At 36.1% G+C, this 12,824-nt stretch overlaps 1 protein-coding gene across 5 annotated transcripts in view; it reads left to right on the forward strand.

Annotated features, from left to right (window-relative positions):
* PDE4B (phosphodiesterase 4B) overlaps positions 1-12,824 on the forward strand; it is a 548,107-nt gene that overhangs the window by 356,424 nt on the left and 178,859 nt on the right. Inside the window, exon 1 of one of the 5 annotated variants that reach the window (XM_077892169.1) lies at positions 2,533-2,597. The exons of the other annotated variants lie outside the window; for them this stretch is intronic. Coding sequence (XP_077748295.1) covers positions 2,548-2,597 — 50 coding nt within the window. The 5' untranslated portion in view covers positions 2,533-2,547. Of the gene's footprint in view, positions 1-2,532; positions 2,598-12,824 lie in introns of those variants that run through there. 5 annotated transcript variants of the gene reach the window in all.

Here is a 12,824-nt window from a genome sequence, read left to right on the forward strand (position 1 = left end):
TTGAATTGCATACCTTACAAAGTTGAATTTTATAGGATATGAATTATAGCTCAATAAAGCTGTTATTAAAAAAGAAGAAACTTAAACTTTTTGATAATCCTATGGCATTGAAAAATAACATGATGTGCCTCTTTTTCCGTTTCCGAGAGTAAAAGCGTAGTTTCTTGCTCGGGTCTTATGGTGGTAAGTTAGCCACATGCCTTTTTAAAAAAACTCCCCTTATCGAGTCTTCCCAGATAGCCTTTGTTAATTTTATATTTCCTTCATAATCTGAAAACAGTCCTTTATTAGCTTTCCTGAAAGCCATCATGTTGCCTGCTTGGATTAAATGAACCACATTCACTAATGCCCCCCTCTTCTCTGTTTAGTGCTTCTAACAATTATATTGCTTTCTAAACCACAAGGGAAAAAATAAAGCCTTTTCCTATGGGGAGCGTTACTTACACATTCGCCCTAACTCAAAATATTATTCTTATGAAAGGTACTTTTATTGAATTATAAACTAGGCCAGCTATCTTCTTTCTTGTTAGCTGTAAGCATATGGACTGGCGTTTGTTTTTATTAATTAATTGATTAATTAATTTTCAATGAATATTTATTGGATACCTACTTTAGGCTCAGCATTAAATTAGGCACTGACAGTACAATAGCAGAAAAAATACAGGAATCTTTTTTCTCTTGGAGTCATATGCTAGTGGGAGGATATAGTTCATATACACAATAAATTACGCATGTTAAAAGGTGTTAAATGCTGTGCACAAACATAACAAAGCAAGAAAAAAGAGTGCTGGGGTACAGTAGGGGTGATGGAGGCAGGCCTCAACAACAATGACATTTGAGCAATCACTTAAGGGTGGAAAAAAGCCCTGGAGCAAAGTGGTGAAGAACATTTGAAGCTGAGAGAATACCCACTGAAATATTCCAGAAGCACAAGCATGACCAGCATGTTCTAGAAACAGGAAAGGGCCGCTGCAACTTAAATAGAGTGAGGAGGGGGTGCCTAATGAGCAGGTCAGGGAGATGATGGAGATTATATTTAGGGCCTCACAGACTTTGGCTTTTGCTGTGAATGTAAGGAGACCAACTAAATGTTCAGCCAATGAATGATGTGACCTGAGTCAGGTTTTTAAAGAATTACCCTGGCAGCTCTTTTGAAAAGACTATAGCAGGGCAAGGACTCCAGAGGAAGTCTAATTAAAAAACTGGTTTTCACATCTAAGTTTTCATTGTCTGTGTATCTACATTTTTTTTTATGCCTGTTGCTCTCATTACATAAAATGAGTTGGCTTCTCTGAGACATTGTGAGGTTTTGGACCTTGAAATGTGAAGGTAAATCTGAAATAGAGAAACCAGGTATCCCTTCTAGGAGCGCAGATCCTATTAAAATACACGATTATCAGGATCCAGAAAGGTGACAAATAAAACTAAGTCCTAAAACAGGAGACCAAGGGGAAGCCATTTGGATGTGTCTTCTCATTTGTCACAAATGGGTGTTTGTCAGCGAGAGCCATGCAATGGCCACATTCTACTCAGAGATCCAGAATGCTGAGGCCCTTACCCTGTCTGCTGAATGTCTTCAGGGTGTAATTTGTCCACTGGGAGATGCCTTTAGTTCTTCAGGGATCTGAGGATCTTTGAACATGTTACTGCTGTGCTGTGTTAATGATGATCCCAGTGGCCTTCAGGGGCTATTGTCTCTACTTAGAGGCCAGTCTTTCTCAGCGAGAGTTGGAAGTTGAAACACACACCAGAATGCTTAGAACAGTCAGGGGTATGATCCTAAACCTGGGCAAAGTTGAATTCATTATTCCAGTCACACTGTTATTTCTTTGTGTAACATAGACATTTTCTGTACTCTGTAATCTCCTGTGATGAAAAGGACTTATAATCTCTCCAGGGTTTTCTCCTTTGTTGTGGTCTAACATAAGTCATTCAGGAAATCTAACCCCGTGTGTTAGGTGTTCTTTCATCGTGCTCCGAATGGACTAAACAATGCAGAACGAGTCAGACAAGAGGTTTGATAGCTCCAAACACAATGCAAAGAGTAGAAGGAGAGAGAATTTTACTTGATCAATCTGATCACTATTTCAGTTAAAAGAAAACCCGAAAACATGTTGTCATATCACCAGGCATGGAGGAGAAAATGCAAAATGAAAGAGAAGACAGAGGATACTTTTAAAAGGGAGATTTTTCAACCATTTTGGAAACTCAAATTCTTTCCTTTTCTGAGGTAAATTGCAAGAAATGCTACATACACCATGGGAGCTATCATTCAGATGTGACTGCAAATCGATTTTCTCATTTGATATCTAAAGGAAACTACTGATGATGTTCCAGTTGAATGCTTACATGTTGATTGCTAAGTCATTTGTATTCGTACTGAAAATGATATCTACTCTGCAGTGGGAAGTGGCATGCCTTCGGAAAGAAAAATAAAAGGACAAAGAGCTAAGCAATAACTATGTGGCAGTGAGAACACAGGGAAATTAATGAAAATAAACTAAGGTCCCAAATAGTGGGATACTAATAGAGCACCAGCTCTTCAGGATGTTGCAAGTTAGTGATTTGCTGCTTCCCCGGCGACATTCGTGGATATGGTAGGTGCTGTTAATGCTATGAAAAACAAACTTGACCTGACAGTTCAGGGGTAGGGCTGGGACATGGTTTCATATTTTAAATCACTAAATCATAAGAAATTAAAAATATGTAAAAAGACTAGGGGACTATGTTATGCTTTGTAAAATTGTATGATTTTTAGGAAAAATACTTGAATATATTTATATTTTAAAAGTTCTTTAGGTTTTTTTTTTTAATTATAGAAGTAGATTATGAATTAAGTGAAGTTTTTCTTTAAGAATAAGTTGATTCCTCAGGCCGGAGTAAAATTTGTGAATTATATTTATTTTTCTTGACTTGAAGTTTTCCTCAACTTGCATAAGACTATTTTTAAAAAGCTTTTCTGTATTAGACTCTTACAAAAAAGAAATATAATCTAATGAGCAGTTATTATAAATTATAAAGATTTTTAACCATTCTTGAATGTATATTTTTATGTGCTTAGTGAATAGTTGAGTATTTTTTAATCTTGTTTTTAGAGCTATGTGAGAAATGTAAATACTTTGCATTGTTTAAATATTTCTATTGTCTGTGAACTGTGTCTTCATTTTGAGTTAAGATGGTGATGAACATGGAATTATGGGTAGGTGGGAGACTATGGGTGACACAAAATGGAACCAAACAATGCTTTGTGTGGTTTTACACCAGTTTACCCTTATGTCACCTCATAGTCACAGATTTACATATGCATCAAAACAGGACTATGAGCATACATTTAAACAGGTATTGCTTGTTTGAGGATTACTTCACTTTCTAATTGCTCTGAATGCCAGTGCTTTGAAAGGGCAGAAATTATGGCTGGCATAATTTTTTTTTGCACAGTTCATAACACAGGCTTCTGACAGTTCATTCAACAAATACTTTGGATATTGATGAGTGTATCAGAGAAGCAAAGTACTCCTACTCTTAATTTTGAGCATAATTAGTTCTCAAGAACCCATCCACAGTTTTTCCTGATTACATGAAAATATGGGAGACATGAAAAGAAAAGGAACTTAGAATTTTTACTCTTTCCATCAAAAATGGAATTCAAGAGAGAACTAGGTCAAAAAAGAACCCCTTTATCACATTTTGATATAACTTTAATAGAAGGCAGTCTTGGGGTTGAACTTCAGTGGTTTCTGAAGGAATAAAAGGAAATGGTTTCTTAAAACTGGAAAACACTTGGTTAGACAGTTAAGCAGGTTTCCTGATGGCTTTGGAGCTATGATGTACAGCTAATGTCATTGTGCATTTCTAAAAAGAGGATATGTTTTAAAAGGGAAAAACTAATTTACACCTATGTAACCATAAAACTTTTGGGGGAGTGAAATACCTATTATCTTCATGGACCTCTGGAAAACAGTTTGGGTGATGTGAGGTTTCCATGAAGCAAACACTGCCTACATAACCAGATTACTGTGGGTGAAAATCCCAACTTCATTGTTTAACAACTGTCTGACCTTGTCAGGTCTGAGTACTAATTTTTTTGTTTGTAAATGAAGTTACAATGCTTCCCTTGAGAGGTCGTGAAATTTAAGTGATATGATGTGAATCACCCAACAACGTTTGGCACATATGAATCACCCAATAAGACTAAGTTCATTTTAAACACAAAATATGAAAAGTAATATAGATGTTACGTGTCTACTGGTGATATTTAAATGAGATGTAAAAGTACTTAGCACAATGCCTGGTCCAAAGAATTAACTCAACAAAATTAGCCTCTTTAACTCCTCATCTCATCACCTTACAGTTATTTGTAAGTTGGTAGCATTTCATTGAAAATCTAGATTCTTTTAGTAATGATATGCTGTTGAAATCAACTTTTTGAAAAATTTCACTTATCTATTGAAATTGAACATATATTTATTCAGCACTTAGTATATGGTAGGTACTGTGCTAGGCTTCTGGGATCCAAAATTGTGTAACCATAAGAGTAAACACACAAGTAGGTCAAGGATTATAAATCAATGTGTGAAAACAATAATATATGTATACACAGCCTGCTTTGGATACATCTATATCAAATCAGAGAATAAAGGAGGAGACCTCTAACTACAATTCTGATGGATTAGTAGGCCACAACAAGACAGAGAATAAGAAAAAAGACCTTCTAGGCATAACATAGCTTACCATGACTCATTTTGGGAAAAACTGTAGGTGTTTCAAATCTCAAGAAGGGAAATGATTGCTTGAGACAGATATTGAAGACAAACGGAACTGGATAAGCCCTCAAGTAGCTATAAGTTTATCCTGAAAGCTGTGAGAAACCATTAAGGATCTTGAGGCAGGGGCAGCCCAGGTGGCTTAGTGGTTTAGCGCCGCCTTCAGCAGGGTGTGACCCTGGAGACCTAGGAACGAGTCCCAGGTCAGGCTCCCTGCAAAGAGCCTGCTTCTCCCTCTGCCTGTGTCTCTGCCTCTCTCTCTGTGTCTCTCATGAATAAATAAATAAAATCTTAAAAAAAAGAAAAAGAATCTTGAGACAAGAAAGATATAAGCCATTGTGTAGGGCCAGCCTGGTGGCAGAGACTGGGGACTTCCACAAAGGTTATATTCTGTTTTTGGAGGAGAAAATTCAGGCAAGGGCTACTAAACCTAGAAGAGTCTATTTGTGTTTATCTATAATCTTTGAGCTGACCCAATGGCTCAGTCAACTCTTAGATAAGAATTTGTAATGATTAAAATGGAACTTCACAATTAGACTGTTGAATTTTAAGTGGTAAAATATTTTCAAGGTTTAACAGCTAAAAGCTTGGAAACTCGTCTAGAATATCCTTGTAAGCCCTCTATGTGATAAAGATTTCTCTCTTTTTATATAACTCCTTAAGAGTTAAGTGCAAATTTGTCTTTTTTCCAATTGACCTCATTTGACTTACATAATTTTTTAAGTTACTTTATCTACATGTATTTTTCTTATTGAACTATAGTTCAACTGCTAAGAATAAACTCAAGTGAGAAAATAAAATTGCACTCTACATTTTCAATTACACTGATGTCAATTAATTATATGTAAACAATCACCTAAATGCACCAGTGAAACTAAACTTTTAAGGAACTCTGGGGGAAATCTTTTTAGCCATGAGAAGAATTATAGTAAAATTACTTCACAGTTTATTTGTTTTATATATATGTATGCCACATGATTCCCTAGAGCAGGGCATACCTACATTTATCATGTTTAGTAGTTAGGATTATGAGCTTAATCTAAAACCATGCTGGCTTCCATGGGAATCATATTAGAAACTAAATTATAGACTTGTAAACCTTTCCAGAAATCAGCAAATACTTGTTTTTTTAAATAATGGTTAAATATTCTATAGACCCTGATAGAGTGCATTTGTCACTGTTAAACATAGAAGCTAAATTAAACTAAAATTAGTTCAAGAGCTAATTTTAACAATCATTAAGTTCCAATCCTGTGTGTGATTCTGTTGCAAAGGATACTTTTTTTAGCTCAAAGAAGGCCTTTGCATTAAATACCAAAGCCAACAGTGCTCACTTCAGCAACATGTATACTAAAATTACCAAAGCCAACATGAGAAAAAAATATGCCTGAGATCAGGTCCCTGTGATGAAGGTAAAAACAAGTAAAATTTGAATATCACAAAAATTCAAAAAATCTTTTACTGATTATTACTGAGGTACAGACAGCAAAACAAAGAACTCAGTTCAATCAATGACTCTTTTATTTAGCTGGAATATAAACTCTCAAACTTTCAAAAGTACATTTCTGTTTTTTCTGTGCTGTATCATCCTTCTCTTGAGACTTTAGCCATAGAACAAGCAGTATGAGTGAATGCCTATGAGCCTACTTTGATGAAGAAAATTGTATGTAATATTTGAAGAATTATATTACTTCTTCCTTCTTATGCTATTTAAAGGAACTGCATACAGTCTGCTCAAGCATAGCACACACTTCTAAGTCAGAGTAATCTATCAATCATCACATATTTGCTGTGCTCAGCATGAAGCTAGGTGTCAGAGGTATGCAAGAAAAGTGTGAATGCATTTGCCCCAGATTTAGAGCAGAAGAATAAAACCTTTCTCATGAAATTATTCCTTGAAAATTCAGGCAAAGTGTGTTTGTTCATTTGTCTGTTTGTTTGTTTGTTTGTTTGATTGATTGTTTTCAGGAAAGAAGACCAAAGAGGGACACATATTCTTATTCAATATTAGAAGCTACGTTTAGTACCTAGTAATACAAGCTTGTTAAACACAGATAATACAGGCTATCAGATCAGTAGAAGACCTAAAATTACCCTGAGAGTTGATGCAGGAAGGGATGTTATCTTGCTCCCAAGATTTTCCTCTCTGTAACAAGGCAGCTTCTTCTTTCATTGCATAGTCAAATGAAACAAAGGCAAGGTTTTCCAAACCGAAGACAGAAGAAAAATTTGAAGATTAGAGGTCACTGACAAACAGCTAATCTGGTGGATAATGACTTGACAGGGCCCCACACACAGAACCACAGGTGTGATCCTGCAGTGGGGTATAGGCACTGTTTAAAAGCTACAAGAACCTCCATTCTTGGAATATTACCTCCATTCAGTTGCAGCTCCCCATAGTAAGCTCTATTGTGCCAATCACAGTAAGTTAGTCTGATGGCTAAGACTTCCTTCTTACAGCACAGTAATTTAATTTTCATCTGTTAATTACAAGACCGAAGAAAATAAATAACTATACTCCTCAAATTATCCAAATGATTATACCACAGATGAAATTAAACATTTTAAAGGATAATCAAGTCATAGAATTAATATTTCTATCAAGATTATTTATATCAACTAATTAAAAGCTAGCTTTTGAGTTACCAGGCCTACTGAATCAGCTTTTAGTAAAACAATGCTATTGTATTTCACATAAAATATTTCTATTTCTAGCAAAATTTTTCTTGAATTTATGTATTATCCAAACTTGTGTATGGATGGTGTGCAAAGAAACATTGTATTCATAGCTAACCTCACAATTAATCTTTCTTTTTTTGTGACAAAATAAAACTACATTCATTCTTTTTTTTTTTTTTTTTTTTGAGTATAGTTGACACCTGAATAGACATTTTTCCAAAGAAGACATACAGACGGGGATCCCTGGGCGGCGCAGCGGTTTAGCGCCTGCCTTTGGTCCAGGGCGCGATCCTGGAGACCTGGGATCGAATCCCACGTCGGGCTCCCGGTGCATGGAGCCTGCTTCTCCCTCTGCCTGTGTCTCTGCCTCTCTCTCTCTCTCTCTCTCTCTCTGTGTGACTATCATAAATAAATTTTTAAAAAATTAAAAAAAGAAAAGAAGACATACAGACGGCTAACAGACACTTGAAAAGATACTCAACATCACTCAGCATCAAGGAAATGCAAATCAAAACCACAATGAGAGGGATGCCTGGGTGGCTCAGTCATTTAAGCATCCAACTCTTGATTTCGGCTTAGGTAATGATCTCAAGATCCTGAGGTGGAACCCAGTGTCAGGCTCCATGCTCAGGCAGTCTGCTGCAGAGTCTCCCTTGCCCTCTGTTCCCCCCCATCCCATGCTTCTCTCTCTCTAAAATAATCAAATAAATCTTTTTTTTTAAAGAACCACAATAAGGTATCACTGTACACCTGTTAGAATGTCTAAAATCAAAAAAACAAAAAACTACAAGTGTTGGTGGGAATATGGAGAAAAAGGAACCCTCATTCACTATTGGTGGGAAAATAAATTTGTGCATCCACTGTGGAAAACAATATAGAGATTCCTCAAAAAAAATTAAAAGTAGAAATACTATATGATCCAATAATTCCACTGTTGGGTATTTGCCCGAAGAAAACAAAAATACTAATATGAAAAGATACATACACCCCTATGTTTATTGCAGCATTATTTACAATAACAAGATATAAAAGCAACTTAAGTGTCTTTCAGTGGATGAATAGATAAAGAAGATGTGGCACATATATACAATAGAATATTATCTAGACATAAAAACAATGAGATTGTGTGATTTGAGACTACATGGATGGATCTAGAAGGTAAGTGAAAGGAGTCAGACTGAGAAAGGCAAAAACTGTATTCATTTTTAACTGAATATTCATTGATTGTATTTGATGGCCCTGGTGATACAATACTTACTAAATATTAGTCCTTGCTATGTTCCTGCCTACGAGGAGCTTGTCCTCCAGTGACAGAGACAAACATGTCAATTGGAAGACAATTTGAGAAATGCCATAAAGGAGCCATGCAAGAAGCTCCTTAAGTCCCCAAGAAGAGCTAGCCTAGCTTCTCAGAAAGTTGATATTTAACCTTGGTCTATCAGGACAATAAGGAGGCATTCCAGATAAAGATGAAAGCAAATGCAAAGGAATGGAAGCAGAAGTGGCTGTGCCTGGTCCAGGGAAAGATAAATTCTATACTATGGTTTTATATATTTTATTTTCGGAACCTACTCCTCCTATGTCATTCCCTGCCCCAAACTGGAATGTGAATTCCATGAGGGCAGGATATTTTGTCTGTTTCATTAATGGATATATTCTAAATACTTAGAAGACTGGCACATAATAAACCCACTAAGTACTTGTTAAAATAAGGCATTGTGTGTGTGTGTGTATTTGTGTGTGTGCATGCATGCACATGCATACTCGCCTGTATGCATGTGTTGTGTGACTTGGCACTTAGCTATCTCCACAAATGCAAGTGATTTTGGAGAAATGACATTAGGAAATCGTTGGTCTCTGGTCCTCTTACCCCCTTGAGAATACCTGACCTAAAGCAAAATTTTATTTTAAAACTAAGAGTCACTGTGTAGCTTTTATTCTTACATTAGCAAAGTTTCAAAGCCTTCAGAAATTTTTTGCCATCAGAAATGGCATAAGTATCATAAGCTGCAGGTGGAAATAAGTTAAAATGGCTTGTGTCCATTGCATGTTGAAACCAGATAATAAATATTTAAGCTGTGACATTTTAGGAAATCCCATTCAAAGATATTTAGTATAGACCCTCAGTGTTGATTTCAAGTAAGCAACAAGAATACCCATTTTTAAAGGTAAAGTGCCTTAATGGCTCAGTAAACAAAGATTTGGAAGATTTGGTAGATAATATGTTCTATGAAATACAAAAATTTCAGTCACACAGTGAAAAATCACTTTCTAAGATATAAAGGACAAGTCCTGGAATTGGAATTATAGTTCACACTTAAAAATACTATAAAGTGTCATCACAGAGTCTACCATTGCTTTTTTAAGAAGACAGTAAAAGGAAGAGATTATATATGCACCTTTTATTCGCTTATATATTTCTTGAAAAAGCTCATGATTAATGATGTTCTGAAGTTACATGTAAAATTTTCCCCTTCTCTCCAAAAAACTCAAAATAGATGAAAATGTATCTTTTAAAAATATTAACTATATACTCTATTCCAGTTTAAGGTATTTTATACATACTTATTCTTCATAATAATCTAATAAATAAGTACTATGCTCCCTATATTATGGATTATAAACTAAGGCTTAGATGGTATCGTTTTAACCATTTTTAAGGAATGAATATTTGAACAGATTCAGAACACAAACTTGGGTCTGTATGATTCTAAAAGTCTTGCTCTTTGTACCACATGATAAAGCTGATTGTGTAACTACTGATTTCTTGACTGCTGATGACAAGGTTTTAAATGTTTGTTATTATTTACAAAGTTTTAAAATATTTAAATTTTATTTAATGACTATATTTAAATTTGGGGGGCCTTATGAACAGAAAAATCATATTTATTTTCTAGCTTACTTAGATATATCTGGTGCTCTTGACAAAAAAATATTTTGATTGCTTACAAAAACAACAATCCACAAATTTTTATGGCACCCATGCCATGGGCAAATATATGTTACACTGTGTACTGAAACTGATGTAAATAAGGGAAAGATCCCAAGGATCCTAAAATTAAATTTGGATAATGAAGCATATATGCTTAATATCTAGTCTCTGCATATCATTCATCTGTTAAAAAATCCACCTTCACGTTTTACTACTTTGATTAATTCAGAGCCACTAATTCATTAGTGTTTGTCAACCAGGGGAGCTCACTCAGATATTTCTCTGTTAACATCAAAGCACCATCAAATTGTGGATGCCCAATGCTAGACTATCTAGATGCCTGTGCATGCTTCGAGAGCAGTGATTCTTTTCCCCTCTGTCTTGCAATGGACAGTGGAACTGCACAAGGCAGGTTGGAACATGGAATAGAATTGATGGTAGAGACTGCACACAGAGACAGGAATTAGTTGGAGAAGATCCAAGTAATGAGATGGAGAATGAGATCTACCTTTTGACAAAAAGGGCCCTTCTTCATGTGCTGCTCACATACCAAAAATGTATTAGAAAAGAAAAAAAAAAAAGCTAAGTACAAGCTGACCTGTTTGTTTACTATTAAATTTGCAATGTCTAGGATGACACAGTTGTCAATCAATATTTGTTGAATTAAGCAGTAAACAAACCAGGATGCTCAGGTCATTTGGACAAGTGTAGTTGTCAATAAATGATTAATTGGCATCATACAGGGATTGATTGATGTAGACTGCTACCTCTAGCTTCACTACAATTTTTGGATGGAAATGGTCAGCTATGCACTCCTTAGAAGAACTGGAAACCCTCATAATGTGTAGATTTTAAATGCTTCTATCTAAACCTGATTCTGGAACTTCTGGTATCTTTTCTCATGGCTCCTGGATGCAGGGCCCATTCCCAATTGAAACAAGTCTAGAGAAGAAGGAAATGGGGCCTAATTGCCGAGGCCACCCTCTAAGATTCATTCTTATCCCACAGAAAGGATTCTAACGTCTTTTTTTGTAAGGTAGATCAACTGAAATCATAGATACTAATATTCATTTATTCCTTTGTCATTTTTTCAGAAACAGAATGCCATTCTGGGCCTAGCTGAGGGAAATAGAAGTGAACTATATATAGTCATAACTCTTTAGGAGCTCACACTCAGGTAGGGAGGCAGCAGACCTATGTATGATACATATGCTACAATTATGTGTCTATCATAAATAAAAGTATGTGTTAATGGGAATTGTGATGTAAAGGTGGAGCTGAAGGGCAGCAAATATACAAAAATGTGGAATAGTACAGTGAGTTTGGGAAACTGAGCATTGTGAGTGGGTACTTATAGACACATCAAGAAGATAGAGCTGGAGAGGTAGTCAAAGCACCTATCATATAGGATCTGTTGTGACATGCTGAGGAAGAGACTTTTTTTCATAAAAGCTTTGAGAAATCATGAAGGCTTTTAAGTAGGGAATGGCAAGGCCAGATTTAGCATTTAAAAATATGATCTTGGGGCTCCTGGGTGGCTCACTCGGTTAAGCATCCAACTGTTGGTTTTGGCTCAGGTCGTGATCTCAGGGTCCTGAGATCTGGCCCCTTGTAGGGCTCCCTGTTCAGCGGGGAGTCTGCTTCTCCATCTCTCTCCCTCTGCCCTTCCCCCTGCTCATGTCCTCTATCTCTGAAATAAATAAATCTTTTAAAAAATAAATAAATAAAAGTATGATCTTATAGGTAAAGCTCCAAGCAAGGGAACTGGTTAGGAGACTGTCGGGGTAATCTACGAAAGAGACAAAGATGACATAAACTAGGTCATCTCTGGCCAGATGAAGAGGAAACCAATCCAAGAAAGGTAAAAGAGGTAGAATCTTCTGGGATGTGTAACTACCTGAGCTATTACTTGCTTGTTTATGACACTTATGACAAGGTTTGGCAGACCACTTATCAGCATAAGACAGATTTCCCACAGCTGTGAATGGGACTTTGCTTTTTTGGGTACTGATACTGAAGATTAGATGTGGGAGGGAAGAATGATGAGTCTCTATTTGCTGGTTTGGTTTACTCCGTGGATTTTGTATGATTTACTTGGGTGTGTGTGTGTGTTTGTGTTTGTTCCCACTGTGTAGCATAGTACCTGGCACCAAAGCACAATGATACACATTTTTAAGCAAACATCTAAAATAATATCTATCACACTTAGAGCATCTGTTCATGTGTCATTTCATTGTATTATCATTTGGCAGACTTAGTCATGCAAGGACATGTACTTGTTTTTTCTGGGAGCTGGAATACAAGAACATGTTACCATTATGTGGAACAAAGGGAATGGGAAAGGGAAGATGGATTCAGTGGTTGGAGAGACTTTAGGGTTGGATCAGTTGGGAAGTTCAGCTTTGTAAGTAATGTACAAGATATTTGGTAGCTTTAGCTATGATTTATTG

Source organism: Canis aureus, chromosome 3, assembly GCF_053574225.1.
Source record: "Canis aureus isolate CA01 chromosome 3, VMU_Caureus_v.1.0, whole genome shotgun sequence".
Lineage (NCBI taxonomy): Eukaryota > Metazoa > Chordata > Mammalia > Carnivora > Canidae > Canis > Canis aureus.